The 27,902-nt window shown below is 35.3% G+C and overlaps 1 protein-coding gene across 3 annotated transcripts in view; it reads left to right on the forward strand.

Annotated features, from left to right (window-relative positions):
* Positions 1-7,230: 7,230 nt before the first annotated feature.
* LOC123694608 (fatty acid synthase) overlaps positions 7,231-27,902 on the forward strand; it is a 44,984-nt gene continuing 24,312 nt past the window's right edge. For 2 of the 3 annotated variants that reach the window (XM_045640087.1, XM_045640086.1), the window contains exons 1-3: positions 19,311-19,716; positions 19,793-19,975; positions 26,851-27,617. In XM_045640087.1, coding sequence (XP_045496043.1) covers positions 19,810-19,975; positions 26,851-27,617 — 933 coding nt within the window. In that variant the 5' untranslated portion in view covers positions 19,311-19,716; positions 19,793-19,809. Of the gene's footprint in view, positions 7,563-19,310; positions 19,717-19,792; positions 19,976-26,850; positions 27,618-27,902 lie in introns of those variants that run through there. The other variant, XM_045640088.1, reaches the window with a different exon arrangement.

A 27,902-nucleotide genomic window follows, 5' to 3' on the forward strand; every position in this document is an offset into this window, starting at 1 on the left:
AATTTAACGCACTTTTTACCTTCTTCTCTTAATTCATGGCTTTCAAATTTCAATAAGTAAGTGTTATAGTTAAGTCCTTCCTTCCGTCCTTCGATTGTAATAAGATCATAGAATATCCTATCCTACTTCCTACTAATATTATAAATGCGAGTTTGTGTAGGATGGATGTGTGTGTGTATGTTTGTTACTCTTTCACGCAAATACTACTGAACCGATTACAATGAAATTTAGCACACATATAGAGGGTAACTTATGTCAACGCATAGGATATGTTTTATCCCGGAAATCCCACGGGAACGGGAACGATGCCGGTTTTTCCTTGAAAACGCGGGCGGAAAGCTAGTATTCTGTGCTTTAACGCTGTTGAAAGCCACCCCGGTTGGCCGCTAGGTACAGTTTATAAATTATAATTATTGAGCAGGTTGCGAGTCGACGGAAAATGTTCACGAAAAATGTATCGTTTTTTATGTAGGTAGATACTAGCTTACCGCCCGCGGCTTCGCCCGCTTTGTCTAAAACCTAATTATAGGTACTGAAACCTTCCTCTTGAATCACTCTATCTATTAAAGATTTAAGCATTCATAGGGACAGAGAATGCGACTTTGTTTTATACTATGTAGTGATGTAGTGATTATGAATTGTTTTTAACCGACTTCAAAAAAAGGAGGAGGTTATCAATTCGGCCGGTATATTTTTTTTATGTATGTACACCGATTACTCCGAGGTTTCTGAACCGATTTACGTGATTCTTTTTTTGTTTGATGATTGGGCTGACATTTTGTATACATATGTAAATTGGATAGCGATGAAACCACAGATGAAACATTATCATGACATAGAGCAGATAATATGATGATGGAATCGGAAGGTGGCCATAGGAACTGAGTAATAGGTATATTGACTCAACTTTATAACTTTATCGAGTTTTTTTTTTTTTTTTATGGTGGGCTCGTTTGATTCGTGTTGAAAAATACACCAAAAACTAAAAAGTATTAAATAAAAATTAATACTAAGTGTTTGGCACCGACTTCAAACCTATTTAGTAAATAGCACATCTAAATAATATGCAGTTATTAATAATATCAAATCTTTTAATTTTTAGTTCCCCGTTTTTGAAGTCGGTTATTTTTAACGTAGTTATTTTTATTTATCTTAATTAGTTAACTAACTAGTAAGTATATAGCATAGCCATTTTTTGTATGTGCCAATCCAATATGCTACTGAAAAGCTAATGATGATATTTTTGAGAATAGTAGGTATCAAACTACTATTGATGATAAAAATAAAAATTATGTGTCTCTTAATATATGTTTTAAATATAAAAGCACAGAATATAATAATTACAGGTTTCACTTCCCGCTCCGAAATTATCAAAGCAAGTTAAAGCATATTACGCAAGTTGTTTTTATGATAAAAGACATGAAAAACGTGTTTAATTACAGTTTTGTGTAGAATTGGTCATTTTGTAAGGTCGTGAGACTGCTCGGATGTGCTGTGCGGCGCGCGGTATTGCGGCCGCGTGCGGCGCGGTCGGTGCGTCGCCGCACACAACACGCGCACACCAGCAAGTCAGGAGGAACATAATAAACATGACCGCTATGACGTCGGAGAACCGGTCCGGCTGGTTTGCGAATTCAATACCGATACATACATATTTTAACATGCATCTATTAAAAACGAGAGTACGTGAATCCTAAAGGATTTTTAATATTTATTAAATACTAACTAATTAAGAATCTGATTTTAAAATAATGATAAGATGGACGTTCATTTTACCATGGGAGTGAATTGCGAATAACAATAATTATGCGCACGCATGATTGTTACATTTCGTAAAAAAGCAATCATTAAACCTAGGTAATATCATTCCACCCCATAGCACCACTGAACATCTCAATTCTCAACGTTCAGTTGGCTGCTAACATCCCTCTTTAGTTGATGTAACATTTTGCTTACAAAACCACAATATACAGATACATACAGTAGGAAACTTCATACAAAATGTTCGAAATGGCTCCCCCCCATCAAGCGTGTTTACGAGGGTATTGAGGGGGATCGATAGTAGTGGGTGACACATCCACAGATTTTGAATATAGTATGGAAAAAAGTTTAAAGTGATGTCAATTCACATTAAATAAATATCGATTGTTTCAGTTTGTAGCCCTTTCAATAAATATATTTGTAAATACCGTATCTGACTACAAGTTAAAAAGAGACTATTTTTTAATTTCTATAGATATGGCAGTATGAGTTTTAAATTATGTTGACATATTTTCTACCAAAATGATAGCTACAAATCTTTGTCAAGCACTAAGCCTGTCAAACTATTTTTTTTTTCATCCTAAAACAAAAAGGTGGAGGTTCTATGCTCGTATAATAATAATTTTAATTTATTTTTGCATATTTTGTGTTTTTTTATTTAATTTAATTTATCGTTTTAAAAATAATTTAGTAGGTATACCTACATACAAGTATTGTAAATTCTGGTTTAAAATAATTATTGAATATGTATAATACAAATATAAAGCATTATAAATAATTTAGGTACATTAAATAGCCTTCGGCGTCCATAACAAAACAAGATTTCGAAATATTTTAAATTATGTTGACATATTTTCTCTCAAAATGATAGCTACAAATAGTCACTATTAATTAGCCTATTAGGAGTCCAGTCTGTTTAAAGATCGCATCTATTTTTTACGCAATCTAGAAGAGCACAAAAATCTAAAAAAATGGAAACCTTAAAAAATATTGTTTAAATTTATGTGCATAATTGCGTAAATATTAGGGATGAAAAAGATAGATATTATAATTATTGTATTTTTATCGATACGTGACTTTACCACTTTGTCAAGCACTAAGCCTGTCACACTATTTTCTTTTTCATCCTAAAACAAAAAGGTGGAGGTTCTATGCTAAAAAATAATTTACCGAATATATGCAATAAATCTTAAAATTCACAGTTAAAATTATTTTAATTTTAATAATTATTAATTATTACCTTAATGTTGAAATTCATTTTATTTGAAAAGAGATGCAGAAATATTTTATCGAAAGCAGTAAGTACTTTTTGGAATATTTACATTCTTCCCTCTGACACTCATATAGTGCTCTCGCGTTCGTACTCACGGCTGAATATTTTTTGTGTTTAGTGGATTTTTGGTCATTCCAATTTGTCTGACTGATTAAATATAATTTTGTAATAGTTATGTTGATAACATATTAAAAAATCAGACATTAAAAAATAAGTAAAGTTTATTTATTTTTGGTGGAGCTTTAAAGCGTCTGACAAAAGTTTTGGTCCATGAAAAGTGTCTGATACTTGCGATACCATTTGAGAATGATATTCTATAAAATATATCTAAAAATCAGCCATCTAAATTTAAGTAAAGTAACTCTTATTTTTAGTCACCTTTCTCACTTGGTACCTTCCCAGGCTTAGAGCATTAAATGCTCTAAGTTCCCAGGTGTCACTGGGCAAACTTCACAAACACGCAGGTATACAAAGTACATGAGACACTACTGAGAACTTAAAGTTTCATCTTTTAGAAAATAAGTTATGTCTTATCGCTCTGGGATCTTGGACTATTAAATGTCTTATCATTTTATGATGCAGACAAATGGCTAGGTAGGTACTTAACTATGTAGGTAATTAAAAAAAGTATTTTTTTAATAAACATGATATAAGTAGGTACAATAGGTAAGTAAATCATGCTATTTTTATTAAATAGCGAACAAAAACATTTCAGGAACAGAGAAGTGAAGTAAATGTTAATTGGAAAAAAAAATAATGAAGGAAACCCCTCGAAATAATTTGAAGTCTAAAATAAATATTATAATAATATGTATGAGATAAAGCTGCGACCTCGATAATTTCAAGTTAATGACATTCAACATACCGTATACCTACCTACCTATTAATACAAAACAGATAGGCAGCACGTAATTATCACGTTAATATCATATATACTAAAACACGAGTTTATTTGTGGCAAAACAAGATTTTTTTATCAACTGGATATACCTAAGTACCTATTACATCTTCGACGAAATATATGGCGAAACATAATATGTACTTATATATAAAAATGCGGACCTTCTCAGTACTGTTAACAAATAATTTGAATTATTATAATTTTTTGTTACGAATTATATGCATTGTAAAAACAATCTTATGCAAAAGCATACTTATAAGCTTACTAATATCTTAGATGGTTATAAAAATAACCATCTAAGATATTAGTCATTTTAATAAAGATCCAAACAAGATTACAGTAGCGACGCGATACTACTTAGGATATGCGGAAACGGCGGAAACTAAAAACGGCTCCGACTTCTACTTCATCCACAGTCCGTTCTAAAATGTAAATATCCATGTCTTGTTGTTGTTAATTTAAAATGATTAATTATTTATAGTATACAGGTGTCCCACTATTGGTATACTAAGTGCGAAGGGACTTGTAGTTTTGTATACACTGATCAATTACATGTACATCAAAAATTTTTTGCTAATTTTTTCCTGAAAATCCATGTTTTCTTCTCTAGCTTCGCGCAGCCGGCTTATACCGCTTCTCTAATATGAGCGTTTTGTCTATGAAAACATAATCTTAAACGATAGCCCACGTGCTGGTGGCAAAGTTGGGCGGGTTGCTTGTTATGGATGTACACATAGAGTTTTAAGAATTCATATATTTGAAAAAAAAAATGCGTCTGTTTTTTTATAAGTAGGTATTTTTTATGTAGGTACTCAGCGTATGCAAAACTATAACCTCCTTTGAGCTTAGTATACCAACAGTGGGCTGTGGGACACCCTGTATAGTGGTATATACAGGTATAGGTATACGTATATATATTCGTTTTATATTCGGTATTACAGGGGGTGTTCTCATTTAATTTAGCTTGTTTCTGAAAATTTGAAGGCCTTGAATTTTTTTTAATAGTTTTTTATTTGTAGTTAAATAATTCAGGATTTCACGGTTTTCGTTTCATTTGTTTTATCGAGTTTATAAGAAAGATTTCATTCTTATAATAATTTTGAAGCATGGTAAAATTACCATGCTTAAAAATTATATAGGTAATGAAATAAAAAAATAAAATAAAAATAAAAAACCTTTTATTTCATGTAAAGTAATGAAAAAAATATTAAATAATGTAAGTAAGTATATAAAGTTGTGCAAAAGTTGTTTACATGAACCCCTCCTCAAGTGAGGGTGAAGGTCTCCTCTAAAGAATTCCATGTATCTCTGTCTTGAGCTATTTGTGGCCAGCAGGTGCCAGCTGTTTTTATCAAATCGTCTGCCCACCTTGTGTAGGGTCTGCCTTTGAGACGTTTGCCGATAGGGCCTTTCCACGTTGTTACCCTGCTGGTCCATCTCTCGTCCTTTAGCCTCGCTACGTGCCCAGCCCATTTCCATTTTAGTCTCTTAGCGTGGGTTAGAGCATCCTTCGCTTTGGTGGTTTCTCTAATTTTTGTATGACGTATTTTGTATATCTTTTTAATATTGAGCATACTTCTTTCTATTCCACGTTGGCAGGTAGTGATTTTGTTTTTTGTTTTTGTTGAATATTTCCACGTTTGACATGCATAGGTTAGACAAGGTAGGAGGCATGACGTCATGACTTTCGTTTTGATACTTGTTGGCATGTTACTTTTAAAAATCTCTTTCAATGACCAGTACTTATTCCAAGTGCTTTTTACCCTTCGATCTATTTCTAGTTCATTTTGTTTTCTGTTGAAGCCTATTTGTTTTCCAAGGTAGATGTAATTTTCTGTATATTTCAGATTTTCGTTGTCCACTGATATTCTTCTCTGTATACTATTTGTTGTGACCATTGTTTTCGAAAGATTCATTTCCAGCCCTACTTGCTTGCTAGCTGTGTTTAGTGTATCAATCATGTTTTGTAATTGTGTGCTAGATTCTGATAACAGGACTAAGTCATCTGCGAAGCGAAGGTGGGATAAGTACTTGCCATCAATGTTTAGTCCTGTTTTTTCCCAGTTGAATCTTTTTATTATGAACTCCAGTATGGATATAAATAATTTTGGAGACAGCGAAATGAAATAATTATATTATATAAATAGGTAAATACCTACTGCCACAGGTAAAATAAAAAAAATCTAGGTAGGTATGTCGGTAAAATCTATACTAATATTATAAAGCTGAAGAGTTTGTTTGTTTGAACGCGCTAATCTCGGGAACTACTGGTCCGATTTGAAAAATTCTTTCGGTATTAGATAGCTTATTTATCGAGGAAGGCTATTACTGTATATCAACTGTATATCATCACGCTACGACTAACAGGAGTGGAGCCACGGGGGGGAAACCGCGCGGAGCAGCTAGTGTCTTATATTTTTTCGTAATGATTTCATAATTACCTCTTCATCATACGGTCATACCTATCCGAATTTAAACAAGGCGCTTTATCGTTGGATGATTGAGGAATTTAAAATTTTAGGTAATTACTTACAAAATTCAAATGTGACCGCGAATCATGAAATCAAAATGAAAGCGAAAGCGAGAAGGAATATTATAGGTCATAGGAGATTGGTGGGTAGAAGGTGGGTATGACGTATGAGTCGAATTCGAATAGGTACCTATATTATGGGGAAATGGAATGATAAATACATCATCAAAAAGCAGCTGTTATAGTATACGATAAAAGCTATTCATTTGGCAAAAAGTAGAAATATTTTAGAGTGCCTAGGTTAGAAATCGCACCGATAATATCATGAATCGGTATAGGTAAAGTACTATATGTATGTATTAGATATTATAAGCTTGCCTAATGCCTAGAGCAATCAAGAGCTTGCTTGAAAGCATGTAGAAGAACATCACCAATGATATTATTAACTATTAAGTGAGAGCTACGAGGTCAATGATCCAAGTTGCATTATCAGTCTGGCGTGTCAGTCAGCTGCTCGAAGAATGTCAATGTGGGGTTGTGCCCCCGTGCGTCACCTCGCAGCGACGACTGGCACTGTCAAGGGCCAGGCCGAGCGCGCCGCACAGCACGCAGGGCAGGCGGCTCGGGCCCGCAGGCCGACTGGCGACTGCACAGTGCACCGCGCGGCCGCGTCACGGCGCCGCCACGACTCCGCGGCGTGCCGCGGCCGGCTCCGAGACGCACACCACGACCCGACACCGAGCCGCCGCGCCATTGGCCGCGTGCACGTGGCCTGATCTCGCACCATAGCAACGCAAAGCGCCCTCCCCGCTCCGCCGACCCTCGTCCCTCGCACACTCTGCGATAGATATTCGCACAAGGAGTCGCTTTTGACTCACAGTCGCGTTGCGCTCTCGCGACGATTTGCTTTATCGTATCGAGTAAAATAGTTCGCGTCCGTTCTTCATAATATTATTATAATAGAACGAGTGCCGGTCGATACGACACATTAACGACACGTAATTTATACACGACGTGAACTTATTATCTTTTTTTAAATAAGGTGGCAAGTGGCAGTGACAGCTCTACCGACTCCACGCTGAAGCTCGCCTACTATCTGAACTTCAGGCAATTGTTTCGGATTAATTGGATTAAACTATCTTCATAGTACATTTTATGTGAGTATTGCAGACAATAATTGTCAACGTTTATGTATTAAAATTAATTTATTACCTACATAATACAATGTTAGTGAAATATCACGATTTTATAGGTAGGTATATACCTAAAATAAAAATATTAAATAATTTCGTACCTAATAGGTACCTAATATTATTTAGGTAGGTTTTTATTGTGTCTTTTTTATTTGTATATTTGAGTCCAATTAGGTAGGTAATACTTACCTATAATGATAATTATTTTGTATTACCTACGGAATCAAAATATTATCACATGATTACGGATTTTTGGTAATTAAGTAGGTAACTAACTAGGTAGGTATATAAACAAAAAAAAAGAAAATATTTTAATCATACTTACTTATTCGATAATACAATAGGTATATATACTTTTATAGCCTATAGGTACTTACCTAGTACTTAGATTCTAGGTCTGCTTTATTAAATACATTATTTTTATTAAAACAATATAGTTAGGTATACCTAGTATAATGTAAATAAACGTAGGTAATATAATATGCTAAATTATCATGACAAAAAAATAATGAAAAAACGTTTATTTATTCACACATAATAAAATATAAATTAAATAATAGCTAAATTATCATCTGAATAATATTATCATATTATAGGTACCTACTACCTACTTCAGTACATACCTAGGTAATACAGGAATATTAAATGAAAAAAAAAAAAACTCTTCGCTTAAAATTATAAACAAGCATTAATTGTTTTTATTAGTATACCTACCTAATTTATAAAAATGTTCCCTTTTTATATTATATACTTCTATACATATAATAAATCTGTAGAAGGGTCAATTCTGTACATTGAAAATATTGAAAAAATAAATAGCAGGGGGTGTTACTGGATCGATACCAAGCCCAAATATGTGATTAAAAAAATTTTTGTCTGTCTGTCTGTCTGTCTGTCTGTATGTTCAGGCATCACGTGAAAACTAACGGTTCGATTTCGATGAAACTTGGTATAATTATTCCTTATTATCCTGGGCATAAAATAGGATACTTTTTATCCCGGAAAAATACGTAGAAAAAAATAAATCTTAATTTTTCTTAATTTTTCCGCGCGGACGGAGTCGCGGGCGGAAGCTAGTATGTAATATAAATAAAATTTAAGTAAGTTCCTACCTATAGGTACCTAGTTGATCCAAAAGATGCTGGAGTGACGAAATTTGTGCATTATAATTTGAAAAAAAAAGTAGAGTTGGTAGGTATCTCTACTTGTCCAGTTCTATAAAAATATGACCTTGAATAAGTAAACAAATCAACATAACACGATTTGAAGGTATGAAATATTTATTAGTTAACTAGCTTTCCACCCGCAGCTTCGCCCGCACAGTCAAAGAAAAACCCGCATAGTTCCCTTTCCCGTGGGATTTCCGGGATAAAACCTATCCTATTTCCCGGGGTAAAAAGTAGCCTATGTCCTTTCTCGGGTATCAAAATATCTCTATACCTACCAAATTTCATGCAAATTGGTTCAGTAGTTAAGGCGTGATTGAGTAACAGACAGACAGACAGAGTTACTTTCGCATTTATAATATTAGTATGGATCTACTCGCGCACACCTCACGGTCACGGCAGATAGCGCTGTCTTCGATGCGATGCACTATATGTTTTAGGCCCGAAAAAGTGACATTCTTGTTTTATTGGAAATATCTAAGGAGCTTCTCTTTTTAAATGCACGAGTAGAACACCCAGAGTTTTTTTCAAAAACACGATTTTTTAAAAAAATATTTAAAATATTGGAATGTTCGCGGCCGAATGAGCTAAATAAATTCGTATAAAAAAAATAGATACACTAGATAATTTATTATGTTGCTAATATATGTAGTGATTACAGGCACAAATTAATCCTTTTTGAAATTTTCGATATTGTCGATAGAGGCGAAAGTATTGTAATTTTTATTGATTTTCGTTTTTATTTTTTTATATGAAATGCAGGCGTTAGTAGAAGCTCTGTTTAGTACCAAAAGAAGCCAAGAACTGAGGTCTACATGTGACAAAAATACCACATTCTAACCACGAAGTTATTACGAGAAATAGATTTTCAAAGAATTCAACGATAGCTCACACGCACGTGAGCTATCGTTTAAGATTATGTTTTCATAGACAAAATACTCACATGAGCGAAACGGTATATGCCGGCTGCACGAAGTTAGAGAAGAAAACATGGATTTTCAGGAAAAATTTAGCAAATTTCTTTTGATGTAATTTTGTTGTTTAATTATTTTTACGTGATTTGTGTATGCAAAACTACAAGTCCCTTAGCACTTAGTATACTGATAGTGGGACAACCTGTATAGTCGAATTCTTATATACTACGAGAGAGTCTTAAAAATAATCTTAAAGAGCATTGAAATACATGTTTAGGAATCATCGTTGGCGCCATATTGGATTTTAGTTTTGACCTCATATTGGTTAATAGCTACCCCAAAAACCATGAAAATGACACCCATGACAAAAAGATGTAAAATTTTCGGCGGCGCCATTTTAAATTTTAGTTTTGACCTCATATTGGTTAATAGCTATCCCAAAAACCATGAAAATGACACCCATGACGAAAATATGTCAAATTTTCGTCGGCGCCATCTTGGATTTTAGTTTTGACCTCATATGGGTAATAGCTTCCCCAAAAACCACCCACATTTGCAAATGTGTTTGCTCCTTAGGAAAAGTTCAGATTTCCTAGGTAATGTGACGAAACTAATTTATTTAATTCGGACCGTATCTCGGAATAACATACATACATATTTTCTAAGAATTGTATACAATGCCGGATTTAATACATTACCGGTAACATAATATTATGTATGATAATTATTCTTAAAAAAGTATTTTAAACATTTCTTAAAAAGCTGATATAGCATTAACAATTCCTAGAGGTTTTGTAAAACACACACTTTTTTTAAACTTAGTTACAGCTAACATACTTATCAGATTAATTATTGTACCTACTAATAAAAGTACAAAAATGAATTTTTAAAATTCGTTATAAATTAAAAATAAGTAATATCAAGTATGAAGATGGTCTATAAAATGGAATGCGCTATGTTTACGTGAGCGTGATGTTCCCGCAAACCACGTGGCGGCGTTAGATACCTAAATTTGAGTAACGCAGATTTGTGACAGCGTCCTTAAATCGAGAGCCTAGGCTATTAATGAATTATGAAGCGACTGATATAATTTAAAATTAATATTTTGGTATTTCATCCGTTGTGTTATGTGTAGGTAGGTAGTGATTTTAAACCTTGATACCTATAAGAATATTTTTATGAATTTCTTTTGTACAATTTTGCAAGGTTTTATATAGTGATGTAACGATACATGATTTTGCCGATACGATACCGATACCGATATTTGTAATAAAATATCGGCGATACCAATACCGATACCGATATCGATGGCTTGGTAGAATAATAAATAGTGAATTATGCATAAAAGTTACCAACATTTAACAGAGACTCAACTGTAAATTGTATTCTTTTAAATAACAATGCCAAATCAGAAAACAAGAAAACCATTTATTTTAGTATTATTATTTTGCAAAGTCAGTTAAACTTTAAGTTATACACATACAATCAGTACCTAATAAAAGTTTACTATTGGCATGGACGAATATAATCTAAGATATTTATTGGGTCCATGCTATTGGTAGAGTTTTTTTTAGAAAACAAAGTGCGCACGCGCGGGCGGTCTCCCGCATTGGGCGCGGTTTTTTGAATTGTTTGATATCGGTATGGGTTGTTTTATAATCGGTGATACCGATTATATCGGCCGATATATCGGTATCGTTACATCCCTAGTTTTAAAAAATTTACAATATTTATTTTATTTATTTATTTAGGACAACTTACAAAACATACACCATTACATGATTACAGATATAAATTATAAAAGATACAAATATATGTATCCCACCAAAAACATTTTCATGTAAAATGTTGCCAAGACGAGCCCATTTGACTCGCACTGTCAAAAAGTTATCAGATCTCATGTAGAGCCAAGCTTCTAACACTACACGCCCTAACTCTACAAGGCCTAACTTCACAAACTCTACACCTTAGTCAAAATATGTGGCTTGGCCATTTCGCTACATTCACATCGGCGTAAGGTGAAAAATTAATTCACTGTTCATTACTTTTGTGTTATACAATAGTTCTTGTAGTAACGAACGGCCAAGCCACACATATTTTGACTAAGGTGTAGAGTTTGTGAAGTTAGGCCTTGTAGACTTAGGGCGTGTAGTGTTAGAAGCTTGGCTCTACATGAGATCTGATAACTTTTTGACAGTGCGAGTCAAATGGGCTCGTCTTGGCAACATTTTACATGAAAATGTTTTTGGTGGGATTTCATTTCTTTTTGTAAGTTGTTTGTCAAAAAATTTTATATGTCGATTAAATTTAATTTTTTTTTTAACAAGGAGTACATATTATATATATCTAGGGGAACCAAGTTTTAGATTATTAGATTAGACCTGTAGCGTCATCAAAATTTATATTAAAATTACAGGTCTCATACAAACTCCCATCCCCTAGTTTAAGGGGTTGGGGGATGAAAGTTACAAGTTTTATAATTTTTTTGTTGTTTGTGTGCTAATACTAGCTTACATACAAAATTTCAGCTTTCTAGGACATTAGGAAATACCTTAAGAATTTTGATGATCATCAGTGAGTCAGTGACGAAATTAGCGTTTTTTAGATATAAATAAAATCTGAAGTATAAAAGCTAATGTAATTAAAACTTAATATTTTCAATAAGTCCGCTATTGGCAATATATCCCGAAAATTTTGTTGATCTAGCATAATCCAAACCCAAGTTATGAGGGTTCAAAAAAACGTTGAAGCGCTTCGAGAAAAGGTAGGTAGTGCCCGTGCGCTTCGCTTGTTCGCTTGGCTCGTCTTGGCGGGGGCACTACCGTGCCCCCAGATAGCCAAGTGTTGTTTTAATTACAAGTTATCACGGCTTGTTAACGGACAATAAAAAAAATACTTATTCGATTTTTACATAAAATGATTATTTTGATTATTAACAAAATAAATCTTAATTGAAAAAAATACCTACATATTTAAGTTAAAAACTGCAAACTACATTAAAATTAAAATTCATTAAAATATAAACATTTAAATTCATAAAAATCAGTAGGGAATATAAAATATAACTCTTACATATTTATTTCGCTGTGATAATATCACAGCGAAAATGTTTTTAAATGTGGATTAAGCTACAAGGCACATTTAATACAATAAGCAGGTAATTATAATCTGACTAAAACTAAAATGTAGGTACATTAATCCATTAGTCTAAACAATAAAACGTAAATTTAAACTACAATTAAAAACCAATTATTAACAGTGTAAATAATGTATACTTATAACCACAGCCTATAACAATGTAAATAGGGTTTTTTTTTATATATCATAGGGGTAAATCAATAAAAAAATCATACACACAAAACTTAACCGAGACCAAGAAGACCGAGACCAATGATGTTAATCATGAAACAAATGATACAACAACATTATTTTTAAATTTTGGAAGACAGTCTGAGAATATGTCTATGTCTATTGCACGATCTTTTGACAATCTGTAACTAGAAAAACACAAAATAGACATAGGTAGGTATCTCAGAAAACATTTTTAAAATAAAATAATACCTACCTATTTAATAATAAAATTTCAAGTAGGTACATAGGTACACTAGGTTACAATCAGTCGCTATAATATGTATTGTATAGATATTAGATAGACCGTAGACGGTCGTAACTCGTAATGCTTTCGATAAATTGAATTAAATTTAAAAACGAATACTTACGAATTTATAGAATAGGTACCTACTACCTACCTACCAACCGTCCTGGCAAAAGTTCTTTGCTCTAAGCAAAAGCTGTTTTGCTTCTTATCATTTAGATTTTAGAGGGATGAATTGCTTATGATTATGAATTTATGATAATCGGTCAAGCCGTTTCGGAGGAGTTCAACTACAAACCAAGCGACACGAGAAGAAACTCTTCTTAAAATAATATTTGACGATAAACGTATTTATTTTAATCTTTTTCTTTCTCTTTTCATTTCTTTGATCTGTTTTCGAGTTTTAAATTTTATCAAAATTTCTAGCCGTGCCCTTTGGTTATTAAATGATCATTTTGCCTAAGAGAAAGAGGCGGCCAACAGTGCTCTTGTATAGCAAGCTATATATTCAGTTAATGTAGGTACTTTCTTCCATGCAGAAATCACAATAATTCAGCTATTCGGTGCATTATGCATACTGCACGCGGAGAGCAGGGATTGTGTGTTATAACTTCCAAAATTATAATATGTATAAGTAATAATAAACTTCGTTCCAATAAGAATTTGCTAATGACAAGCTATGGGGCCTTCTCTGATTTGACCGGAAAAACAGATACAAACAAAGGTGTCGGTAAAATTCGAATAAAAATGTGACGTTAATGCCTATCTTTACACAACCTTCAATAGTCGGTAAACATAATTGTGGCATCTATGATTTTATAGTGTTTAGTGTTTACATACAACCGCGTTCGAGGCTCGTAGAAGTGCGTCGTTATATAATGCATGTAATATCGTTCAATACAAGGTGTAGTCAGTAGTGTGGTGTAGGCGTAGTCGTGGTGTCCGGCACACGTGCGGCGCTGAGGGGTCCGGTCGGTGTGCCGATCGGGCGAGCCGACGTCACCGCCAGCTGATGGAGGCTCCCACCTCCCCCCGCACCACCCGCACCGTCGCCTCGCGCCACTTGCCCACTTCACCGACATTTTCCTTTTGATCTATACTAATACACAGCTAAAGAATTTCTAAAGAAGTTTGTTTGAACGCGCTAATCACAGGAACAACCACGGAACAACTGGTCCTATTTTTAAATTCTTTCGGTGTTAGATAGCCCCTTTTATCGAGGAAGGCTAAGTTATCAAAGACTAGTTAGGTACCTATATGTTGTTTGGCGCGAATTTTTTGAATCTAGAAACCTCTGCGACCGCGGGACGCAGAGTAGTAATAATAATTAATTAACAATTATGCTATAAGTATAATATGATTAGCTATGCCTCGGTTATAGAACGTGCTATTGGTTATCACTTAGTCCTTAGACGCTCTTCCATTCGCTAAGAGTCGCTTCCTCCATGCAATTTTTTTAAAAGGCACTCGCCATCACAAGGTTTTCGCGCCACTAGTGGATTATAGTCCAGACATTTTTTTATTTAATTATGTTATTGGCGCAAATAATTTAATAATACAATAGTATAATATAATTAATCTAAAATACAATTATTAAAAAATTTAAATACAATAGTAAATTACAGACTTGAAATAATAATATTAAAATACTGGTTAATTAAAATACAAATATAATTATAATACAATTGGTAAAAAATACTTAATATAAATTACAATATAAAAATAAAAATAAAAATTGTTATGTAAAATCCAATAAAAACAAGGCACAAAAACACTCGAACTTAATCCTATATCACATAGTAAAAAGAGCTAAAACTAATATCACACACTATTCTTTTGGTTTACTCCGACTACTATACGCCTACAATGTCGTAGGAACTAGGAACGCATCCCTACACGTCTTGTGCATGCAATGGTGGCAAGTGCGTGTGCAAAATCTTCATGCTCCAACTGGTCCCTGGGCTCCTCTTACTAATTGTAGGTATCTACAATCTACATAATGCATATATAATAATTAATAACTAGGGACTATTTTATTTCAAAAGCATTTTTAATTTTTAGCTTCTAATAACCGTTGATAAATAGCTTTGCGTAGTGCGTACTTGCGTCTGTTTTGCAGATGCAGCAAATGCTGAGAGGTCTCCCTTTCTGTACGACGCATTTTCACCACTGCCTTCCAAGCTAGAGGTCGTGGGTTCGATTACCACCTAGGGCAAATATTTTTATGATGAACATCAATGTTTACTCTGTGTCTGGGTGTTCATTATCTAGATATAAGTATTATATAATTTTTAAAATTATATATGTATGTTTATCAGCCATTTGGTTTCCATAACACATGCGAAAACCTTAGTATGGGATCAGATCGTGCCGTGTGTGAAAAATGTTCTGAATCTGAAATATCTTCCTAATTTGAGACACCAAACACGTGACTCTCGGATAGCATTGTTGTTGTTGTGATTATTGGAACGAAGTTACTTATCGCGCCTTGCGAAAGGGGGCTAGATAGGGGCTAGACGGAAAAAATTAAGCTGAAAAGTGACACTTTTTTTTTGCTATAGTTGTAAGACGAGCGGCGTGCGCGTCTGTCTCTATATTATTCAACCAACCTCTATATTATCCAACTTGCCAATTTAGGTGTGAAAGGGACAAAAAACAACCAGGCGTCATTCAAGGTCATACCTTCCCGTGACAAGTCAACGTTCATAGTGCAATCTCCAGTGTATTAGATATAAGCTTCTTGGTTCGGTCACACTACCAAGTACCAACGACGACGACGACAACGACCAAAATTGTCATCTAGACAAAATTGGTTCAAAATAAAATATCAAAATTTCCCGTCATACAGCATACTGGTACTCGGAAAGAAAAAAAATTCGAGAATTGTACTTAGATCATAAAATTATTTATAAAAATCTTCAAATACATTTTTTCTAGGAGCCACCGTTTCTACGAAAAATCTATTTTTTCATTCATCTCAATCTCAAAAAAAAATTCCAAGCAGCAGAACGATAGGAAATTTTAATATTTTATTTTTAGGAAATTTTAATATTTTATTGTGTTTTGCACAATTTTTTTTTAAATTGCGACTGGATGAACATTTTGGTCGTGGTCGTCGTCGTCGTTGGTAGGGTGAACAAATCCTTAGCAAAACATCATACGCTTATGTCAATTAGTATCGAAAGCGCATTCTATTCCTTTGCGTTTTGACGTTTTCTCGGCGCTCTGATACAATAATAAAGCGAAATGTTAACTGTAGTTTTCCACGGATATCTGGTGACCTGTGAGCCGCGCACCCGCGCTGTGCCCGCGCTGACCCCGGCCCCAGCCGTGCCCTGCCGTGCCGCGCCGCGCCGCGTCTGTTATTGCTATCTCTAAGCACCTGTTACGTAGGTAGCTGTGAATAAGCGCACTTTGACGATGTTCTTTTGGAAATAAACATATAAAGCACGGAAATAACAAGGGATTTTACAACAACTTTAGTTATTCCAAAAAATTAAATACAACAACCTTTATAACGTTTTTAATCATATTTTCTTTGTCTACATTACATTTATTTAATTATTGAAGGTCAGATTGGAATTAATTATATTTATGGTGTAGGTACATGTCCACCTTTATACTCAAGTACCTTTTTTTGGACTGAACAAATTAATTTAGTTTTTCCTTCTTTTTTCTTGTCAGAAACCGTTTTGACGGTTGTATACCTAAATAATGACGAAACTAGCTGTGCTCCGAGGTTAAACCCACAGTGCTCCGCTCCTGTTGGTCTTAGCGAGATGATATGAGCCTTAGCCTTCCTCGATAAATGGGCTATCTAACACCGAAAGAATTTTTCAAATCGAAATCAAATCGGACAAGTAGTTCCCGAGATTAGCGCGTTCAAACAAACAAACAGACACTTCAGCTTTATAATATTAAGTATAGATTAGGTTTTTACGATTTTCCTAAAAAAAAAGAAGAGAGTACTGAGGTAACAATCGAAAAGAAAAAAAAAACTACAATCGAATTGAGAACCTCCTCGTTTTTGAAGTCGGTTGAAATCAGACCAACGCGAACGTCGTTGTATGAACTACGACAGACTTTTCTATCTTTCTATCAGAATTATATAAAAAAAAAATATTGACAATAACACAGTTGACAGATATATACTACGTACATACTGTTAGGAAACTAAGCCCCTGCGATGAAATTATGACGTATAGCTATAGGGCTGTTACTTTTTGGTATTTAACCGACTTCAAAAATAAAGGAGGAGGTTATCAATTCGGCCTGTATATTTCTGTTTGCTTTTTTTCACAGTTGATTTAGTGATAATTTTGAGATTAAAACCCGTTAAAATAAATGGTGTAGCCTAAATATGAATTTACAAGAAGAAACAATCCGAATTAATACAGCTTGTAAAAGTAAATACGTTTTTATCAGTGCTATATTTCGAAATCTTGTTTTGTTATGGACGCCGAAGGCTATTTAATGTACCTAAATTATTTATAATGCTTGATATTTGTATTTTGTATTATACATATTCAATAATTATTTTAAACCAGAATTTAAAATACTTGTGTGTAGGTATACCTACTAAATTATTTTTAAAACGATAAATTAAATTAAATTAAAAAACACAAAATATGCAAAAATAAATTAAAGTTATTATTATACGACCATAGAACCTCCACTTTTTTGTTTTAGGATGAAAAAGAAAATAGTTTGACAGGCTTAGTGCTTGACAAAGTGGTAAAGTCACGTATCGATAAAAATACAATAATTATAATATCTATCTTTTTCTTCCCTAATATTTACGTAATTATGCACATAAATTTAAACAAGATTTTTTTAAGGTTTCCATTTTTTTAGATTTTCTTGCTCTTCTAGATTGCGTAAAAAATAGATGCGATCTTTAAACAGACTGGACTCCTAATAGATACTATTTGTAGCTATCATTTTGATAGAAAATATGTCAACATTATTTAAAACTCATACTGCCATATCTATAGAAATTAAAAAATAGTCTCTTTTTAACTTGTAGTCAGATACGGTATTTACAAATATATTTATTGAAAGGGCTACAAACTGAAACAATCGATATTTATTTAATGTGAATTGACATCACTTTAAACTTTTTTCCATACTATATTCAAAATCTGTGGATGTGTCACCCACTACTATCGATCCCCCTCACTACCCTCGTAAATACGCTGGGGGGGAGCCATTTCGAACATTTTGTATGAAGTTTCCTTACTGTATGTATCTGTATATTGTGACAATAATGATACCTTGATGGTATGTTTTGTTATATACTTACGTACTTACCTATCTAACTGAGATGAAGGTTTACACGACGTATTTCCATATTGCGTTTCAGCACAGAATACTTAAATTTATTATTACGTGTAACTCTACGTAAACATTATGCGGACCCCGCAATATGTATTATTATATTTCATCAGCTCAGGTTCAGAGTTCGGGCCTGTAACTTGCGCCCTTGTTGTTTCTACCAGTTTGTTTATTCTACCAGTATTATTATATTCCGAGCTTTATAGTTTTTTAACGACTTAAAAATAAGTTGCATTTAGCATAGATAGAAATTAATCATTCATAAAATGTATGTAGAATTATGTTTCTTCATTTCACCGGTTCGCCCGGCCCGGGTGTTACTCAAAACATCGTTGCTTTACCAATGTTAGTTTTTGTTATACCTAAGTATTAGGTTTGAATTAACACTTCGATAATGGTAATTTAAATGTAAAGCAATGGAAGTATGATTATTGATTATATATATCTGACATCTGTAGTACGTAAGAGGCGGCTGTGAACCGAGTCGCACTTTAAGTGCCTCGGCCGATAGGTCTACTCAATTGGAATACAAAGAGACGGCAGCGGCCGCCGGGGCCAAGGGACTACGGGAGCGGCCGCGGCGCGCTGGCCTGATCATTTAACGAACTATGTACTCTATCTGAATCAATATCTGCGTAAAACATGTATACCGCAACAAACTGCGCGTGATTTACACACAACAGATAATAATATGATGACAATCGATCGGCGGGTCACGCAATCGACGCATCGCAGATACCGTGCAGAGGTCGAATCGGACGCCGATGTTGCATCTCTCGAGTTTCGTCACCGGGCAACGGACACCGGACGTTGCAGTCAGTGGAAAGGGGCTACGAGGCGCAAGCGGACGGCTGTGCGGGTGCAGCCAGGGTGCGGAAGAGCCGGCGACCTTGCTCGTCCTTGCGGCGCGATAACGCGGCTCCGTGGAAACGTGGTGGCGAGTCGCGACCCCGCTATCGCGCCCTTTTAACCGACCGCGCCGCGGCCGCAGGCTCACTCGCAGCGTGCACCTCCCGCGGCCGACACGCGAGCTAATGCTGATACACTCGCGACTCGCACCTCCAAATAGCAACGCCATCCTCCGCCGCCGAACTCGACTCTCGTGCTAGGTTAGCGTCCCGCACTATTCCCGATATCGCTATGCTAATACCGTATGTGAACTAACGACGAGCCTTTAAATTTCAGATCGAGCGTAGATTACGATGCCGGGTGCAGTGATGAACGGCGGGCGGGCAGCGAGCGGCGAGGACGTGGTGCTGACGGGGCTGTCGGGCCGCCTGCCGCAGTCTGACAACATCGAGGAGTTCGCGCAGCAGCTGTTCGACGGGGTCGACCTGGTGACGGCTGACGACCGACGCTGGACGCCCGGTAATTCTCTTATTTACTACTCTTATGTTATAGAGTTATAGAGTATATTCGTTCGCGTTATATTGTTATTTATGTGAAATAACATTGTAACGCGAACGCCGAACTTAATAAAAATTATCTTGATAACTAAGTTCTTGATTCATGCAGAACACGTTCTCAGCTTTACATAATTTTTTGTATTAAAAAAAAATCTTAACATAAAAGTTAAATATACAGAGTGTCCCACTATCGGTATACCTACTAAGCGCGAAGGGCCTTGTAGTACTGCATACACTGATCACGTAAAAAATACTTAAACAACAAAATTACTTACGCCAAAAATTTTTTGTTATAATTTTACTTAAAATTCATGTTTTCACTTTTCTTCTCTAGCATCGCGCAGACGGCATAATATAACGCTTCGCTAATGTGAGCATTTTGTCTATGGGTTATATATAAACGGGTTGCTTGTTAGGGGTGTATACAAAGAGTTTTAAGAATTCAACTACATATTTGAAAAAAAAAATGCATCTGGAATTTTAAAAGTATTTTTTACGTACTCGGCGCATGCAAAACTATAACCTCCATTGAGCTTCGAATAACGATGGTGGGACATCCTGTATAGTTAGTAGTACCACATACTTTTTTGTTTGACTAATAAAGACCACCATTTTTGGTCAAAGTTTGTTCGTTTGTGTCAAACCGTTTAGTCAGAATACGCCGGTGAAGCATCTCATCTCATTCGCTTTTCCTCGATTTGATGTACATAATACAAATACATATACCAACACATAAACTATGACTGCTTACAGATTTTTTTGTTCAACCATAACGTCACTAATGAATGGTGTTGCTTTCAGTTAGATAGTGCAATAAACATTCGCAAATAAGATTATAATCCATAATTAAAAATTTAAATTTAAAGATTTGAATCCATAACATAGTAAAGAAATTAAACTTATGAATATGTATTAATAAAAAAAATTGCGCATATTCATAAATTATTGAAAACCCTACTTAATACATATATTATGTGCATTGAATTATTTATTCTATCTTGAATTTATAATCCAACTTAATTTTCCTATTGATGTGTACATATTACAAGCTTTTTGTAACATAATTCTTGAAATTCATGGTAATTGGTAGGTATTTAACGTAAATATACCCTACATTGAGAGTGACTATATTAGTGAAGGAAATATAGTTTAGTAATTAATTCATCCTCATTGAAATCAAAATAACTCACATTTGATTTTTACCGTTGACACATGTTTGTGTAAACAAGTAGCAGTTTACGTAAACATGTTCTGTTGACGCGCCAAGTGTAGGAAAATAAAGCGTTTTCCGTTCCTTGTGGAGTGCCCCCCGCTCCCCCCGCGTCTCCCGCGCGCTGCAAGCGCTCCTGCGGCCTGCGCTGATAACGTTCGCTCACGCTCACGCATCCTCATCGGTTTTCCTTCTCCATTTGCTTTTGCAATTATCCTTATTATTACAAAATCATGTTCAAATTTGTGCTGATACTATCAAATATTATAATGAAAACATAGTTATTGTAAAATCCAGTTATCGTAATCTTTACTTAGGTATATAGTAATTTAAATGTACATAAAAATTTACATAATATCATATATATGTTGCTTTATAAAAAGTACATCTATACTTCTATACTTAAATTATAAAGAGAAAAGGTTTGTAATTGTATGTATGGTTTACACGCATAAACTACTTGACCGATTTCAAAAATTCTTTCACCTTTAGAAAGCTGCATCTTCACTGAGCAACATAGGTTAGGTTTTATCCCGGAAATCCCGCGGGAACGGGGATTCTTTGAAAACCCGGGTGAGGCCGAAGGCGGAAAGCTAGTTGAGAATAAAGATATAAAAGGCTTTAGTAAAGAGCGATATTTTTATTGTCGTTCTTTTATAATTACGCATCCGAACTTTTGGTTATTCACCACTATAACCCGAGCAGATAGAGAATAGATCTGAAGATGGCATCCGCTCGCATGCGTTCTCGCTCACTCTCTATCGCTGTCTATACTCACACAGTGAAGTACGCGTTGCAAAAAGATAATCAGGCGGGATTCGCTTTCTAAGCTAGGTACTTGACGCACTCCGAGTTATAGTTGCTTGTATTGATATTGTTGTTTTTGTTGAGTTTGAATGTTATATTGTTTGCGTTACATTTGATTGTTATTTATCTTCGTTAAGTTTTTGTTACAAACTTTAAATAAAAATGGATGAACCAATAAAACGATGTTAGGGAACTTAATTTGCCAACCCTACCATAAGTACCCGTCGCCATCTTCAGATCTATTCTCTATCTGCTCGGGTTATACGAGCTATTTACGTTACTAATCGCAATGTAATGCAAACAAGGCAAACTTTTCTTGAAAAATATGCAAAGTTTCTACCGAAATCGAATTGTCGAATATCTTATAGGTACCTAGTTTAACTAAGCATAATAGTACGTATATTTCAATTTTCAGGTAGGAAATATAAACAATTAATTGGTTTTCTACTTCCATTTTAATTACAGCAATAAATCAATATAGGAAATTAATAAAATCTAATGAGAAAGAAAAAAACACAAATAAAATAATCGAATAAGATTAATGAATACTTAATTATTATGATATATTTCCTCTGATTGCTGTTAGGGTTGCCTTGTAGAGATCGCTAACTACCGATAAGGCCACCCTTGCTGTTTCTGTTAAGTATTGTCTTTGTTTTATTTTATGTATTTATTTTCAAAGCAATAAAGCATTTATTTTATTATGATAATTACTGTCTATCTGCCTTTCAACACCTTTCAATGAACTATTAACTATTCTGTGCTTCCAGTTAATCGTTCACGGATTCAAAACCGCTCCGGTTTGAATCAATGAAATGAAAATATTCAATTATTCTTAATCATGGTCAATCATAATTCATAATCTATTTAAGAAATTTATTTATTTATTTATAAACATATACTAACATTACAGTTTCCCAATACGATAGTGGTTTTACATTTAATTGGTTACATCGAAATTAGAAATATTGAACATACAAACTAAATACATACATTACTTTTTATAACATAATACAAATAAAGCTACTCGCGTGAATTCATCCCAAGTGCAACAAAATATATCCGTTTTGATTGCTATTTCATTGAGTGAACGAAGTGCACGCGTCATAGGTGCCTGACCTAGCAAGTTGGTGCGAGCGGACGGCACCAGCAGCAGCGGAGGCCGGTTAACTCTGCTAGATCGGTTAAACGGGGCGAAAAATGAGATGGCAGCTTTATTTCGGGGCCATGTGGCGGGAGAACTTGAACATTTATTTATTCAATTAAACTTCTGATACAATTTCGACATAACTTCGATTCAAATATTTACTGCTGGTTCGGAAAGCAGTTAAATGTTAATATTGATGTTTCGTCACACAGAACTATATCGAGATATAGTTCTGTGTTTCGTCATCCTTTCGTTTACTAGCTAGGTATTATCAATTAAGTATTCTTAGATCTATTATACTTATTTATTGTAGCAAGGTAATTAAAATATACCTAAAAGAAAAAAAAAGTAACACCGAAGGCCTCGAAATTCATATCGATTAAGGTAGGTATGACATAATAATATTACCTATAGTAGATAATATACTGTACTGTATAATTTAAACTTCATTGTTACCATAGTCCATACTATGCCATACTACTGATAGTGTACGATTATTCATTAAACCATTAATATGTATTTTGTGTTAAAATAATCTCAAAAAAGCAAGTGAAAGTTTGATAATACATAAATAAATTAATAATTAAATGATGTTACAGCTACATGACATACCTACATTAACGGTAAAAAGTCCATCCGAACCAAATACAGTGTATGTTCCAATATATTCTAGTGTAGATTCCACACTAATATTATATAGAAGAAAGATTTTTATTTGTGTACATGTAACCTACTGTATAGAATACATCACCAATAACTGCCAAATATATTCCCCGGGTTAAATAGAGTCTCGATGATCGTGTAGTGTGCTATAAATTTAAACATTTAAAAAATATTCTGTAGTTATCCTATTAGAATCCCATTAGAACTAAGTGAAAATTTCTAGTGCGGTAGTTTTAGTTTAGTGTACACTGACTACATTGTACAAGACAGTGTAGAGTAGATATAAGCGTCATTACTTACATTTTATTATACCGTGTAAAATGCAGTAAAGGATTAACAACAACTGTTATAAAATTAATAGGTACCTACTTTATAGTAAAGTGTAATTGAGTTGATAAACATAAAAAATGCATAAAAGAGAGCAAATAGTTTATATTATATTAATAGAGGAATTACAATAAATTTGTGATGGATTCGCTCATTCTTGTGAGTGTGAAATGAATGAGTCGTATTTACTAAGAAATGAGAAATCATTAGAATAGTGTGGTGTCAGTGATAAGAAGAAGCGGGCGCGACTTCCGAGACCTTAATTCGTCGCTTACGCATCAGATATACTCGTATTATTAAGAGTATTCTGCACTATCTTATCTAAATCGGATGCGTTTTCCGCTTATCGATTGCTTTTTGATATTATCTTTATATGTATAGGTATGCCGCAAGTACATATTGTCAAACCGTTACATACCTAATATGTATTATGATTTCTTTATATAGATCTGAACTTTTTTGTGAATATGTTACCGGAAATGTATGAAATCAAGGAATTGTATACAAATCCTAGGAAATGTGTACAATTCCGATAAAGGGTATCGGAATTGTACACATTTCCTAGGATTTGTGTACAATTCCTTGATTTTGTAAGAAATGTATAAAATATTGTTTAATAAGCTATTTAATGCATAGATATCCTAGGAATTGTATACAATTCCAATATCGTATTAGGAAATGTATAAAATAAATGATTTCTGTAATAAAACACTTTACGGGTAACAGTCTTACCGTAAAATAATATTAATATGTTCATATTATCTTACTAATTAACATTTCTTAAATCAACTTATATTCAATCAAATCAAATTTTCATTTGGTTAGTAATCAGTCCCCTCGTCCCGCTGTCCCCTTGTACACGTCCCAGTCGGATTGTATAATCCGCCGTATTACAAACGGCCGGCATTTTGTAATATGCCGAAAATCGTCTTTTTCCAAAATTCTACAAAAAGAGGTCGTGAGCTGACGGAGCCCCACTTCGTGGGGCTCCTATTTCTATCTAGTTTTTCAAAAACACGAACCTAACCTAACCCAACCCCTTATCCAAACCAAGAATTCTGATTACGAATTTTCGGCCCTCCCCCCATCGACCCGCGTACCTTCTAATATCTTAGATGTTTTACATTTCCGATTGCTATTTAGGAAATGTATAGATTTCCTAGGCAATGTGTATAAAATAATTTATTTCATACATTTCCCTGCGATTTTAGGAATTACATACATTTCCTAGGAATTGTATACAATGACGGATTACATACATTTCCGGTAACAGATATATTTTTTTTATTTCTTAAAATATTTATTTGTTAGGTAGGTGCTTGTATCGATGTTTGAGAATATGAATGAGACTGTATACCTATCTACTGAATTTACATACATGTACTATTTATTAATTTTATTATATCCTCATAGTTTCGATAAACATCACACAATAACTCTGTTGTATTTACAGTTTTGGTTACGCATTTAGCACCGTTTAGGTCATAATTGACTATTAAGAAATTTCAAGGTCATTTATCAGGAACGTTAATAGAATTATTAACAAATATACCATAGAAATAAAACATAATGTCTTGTTTTGCAAAAAAATAAAAAGTTATATTACTTTTAGTCAGTCAATCTTTAAATATCCACCAGGAAAATATAAAATAAAAATAAATGGTATTGTGTACAATTTTTGTAGAAATATACACTGCAGCCCGGATTCTGATTCGTGTGCGTTGTAGATTGCGTCAACATTTAATGAAATGACGCAATATACGTTTTTTTCATTGTATAGAAAATTAATGATGTGTAATAAGTACATTTTAATATGTAGTGACATATTTAAATCGTTAGTAATAAAAAAATTAAAAGCAATTATTTTTGTTATTATTGCAATGGTGCAGTCGACTCGCTTTTCTTTTGGTGGTGGCGTGATCGTAATACATTATACAAAACACGTCGCTGTGGCGTCCGCGGGTGGTTGTGCGCACGTCGCACGTCGCACACGCCACACAGCGCTCGGCGAGCGGCGCGGCGGCGAGCGTCCGTCCACACCACAGGTCCACACGGAAGGCTGAGCGCACACAGCGGCGCCTTTCGCAGGATCGTTCGATAGCTCTGCGATACAATTGACGGCGGAATGCGAGCAGCGCGGACGGGAGCCTCCATTCAGTATTCACTCGCCCGCTAAATGAGCATTTGATGCGGAATGGGTGCATGACTCATGCGGCGGTATCAGCGAACTCAATAAAATATTATCGTCTTTATTTCGCAGAGTACTACAACATTTTTATAGTGCACGCTATACTTTTCACGAGGAAATAAATAATATTTACGTAACGGAACGGAAAGTTTTTATTATTTTTATTTCCGCGTTAATATTACTAGAAGGACTGAATGACCTTCAGGTTAAAGTAAATATTCACTTGTGATGTAAATTTGATCGTTTATGCCAACTTTGGTGCTCAATACTAAAAAAAAACAACTCAATTGACGTCAAGTGAGATATTTATAGTATACTTGTGGTAGGTATTATACCACATTATGATTAGTTACAACCCCTATTAACAATGTCATTAGATTTTATTAGATGATATTATAATCATGTGATGTTTTATTTTCCAAATAGTTATCGCCCGACTGTAAAACATACAGTTTTGAAATCAAATACCTATTCATTTTGCTTTATTTTGCGCAGGTCTCCACGGATTGCCAGAGCGCAATGGCAAGTTAAAAGACCTGTCCCACTTCGACGCCACATTCTTCGGCGTGCACGCGAAGCAGGCGCACCTGATGGACCCGCAGCTGCGGCTGCTGCTGGAGATCACGCACGAAGCCATCGTGGACGCCGGCCTCAACCCCGCCGAGCTGCGCGGCTCGCGCACCGGCGTCTTCGTCGGCGTCTCCAACTCCGAGACGGAGGAGTTGTGGACATCGGACCCGGACAAGATCAACGGCTACGCCCTCACCGGGTGCTGTCGAGCCATGTTTCCGAACCGCATCTCGTACACGTTCGACCTGAAGGGGCCGTCGTACGCCATAGACACCGCGTGCTCCAGCTCGATGTTCGCGCTGGCGCAGGCGGTGAGCGCCATCCGCGCGGGGCAGTGCGACGCGGCGGTGGTGGCCGGCAGCAACCTGTGCCTGAAGCCGGGCACGTCGCTCAACTTCCACCGGCTGAGCATGCTGTCGCCGGAGGGCCGCTGCGCCGCGTTCGACGCGAGCGGGCGCGGCTACGTGCGCTCGGAGGCGGCCGTGGCCGTGCTGCTGCAGCGGCGCGGCGCCGCGCGGCGCGTGTACGCGTCCGTGCGCGGCGCGCGCATGAACACGGACGGCCACAAGCCGCAGGGCATCACCTTCCCCACGGGCGACATGCAGCGCCGGCTGGCCGAGGAGACCTTCCGCGAGGCGTGCGTGCGCCCGCAGGACGTCGTCTACGTCGAGGCGCACGGCACTGGCACCAAGGTACGGTGAACGTACCAAATACATTTATTTATATACAAATTAGTAGTATTTATTTTTATTAAATACTTTAGTGTATTTTTGTATTGTCAAATAGTTACTATGGCCGCTTTCTGGCTCCTCGATCGGGCCCTAGAGGTTTGTAGTTGCCACCCGCATTAAAGTGCTCGTTGACTCGAACGAGCCCTAACTCGATAAAGTTGAGTCAATTAATTACTGAGTTCCACCTTCCGATTCCATTATCAAATTAGCTCTATGTCATGATAATTTTTCATGGCTGTCCAATTT

The sequence above is a fragment of the Colias croceus genome, chromosome 9, assembly GCF_905220415.1.
Source record: "Colias croceus chromosome 9, ilColCroc2.1".
Lineage (NCBI taxonomy): Eukaryota > Metazoa > Arthropoda > Insecta > Lepidoptera > Pieridae > Colias > Colias croceus.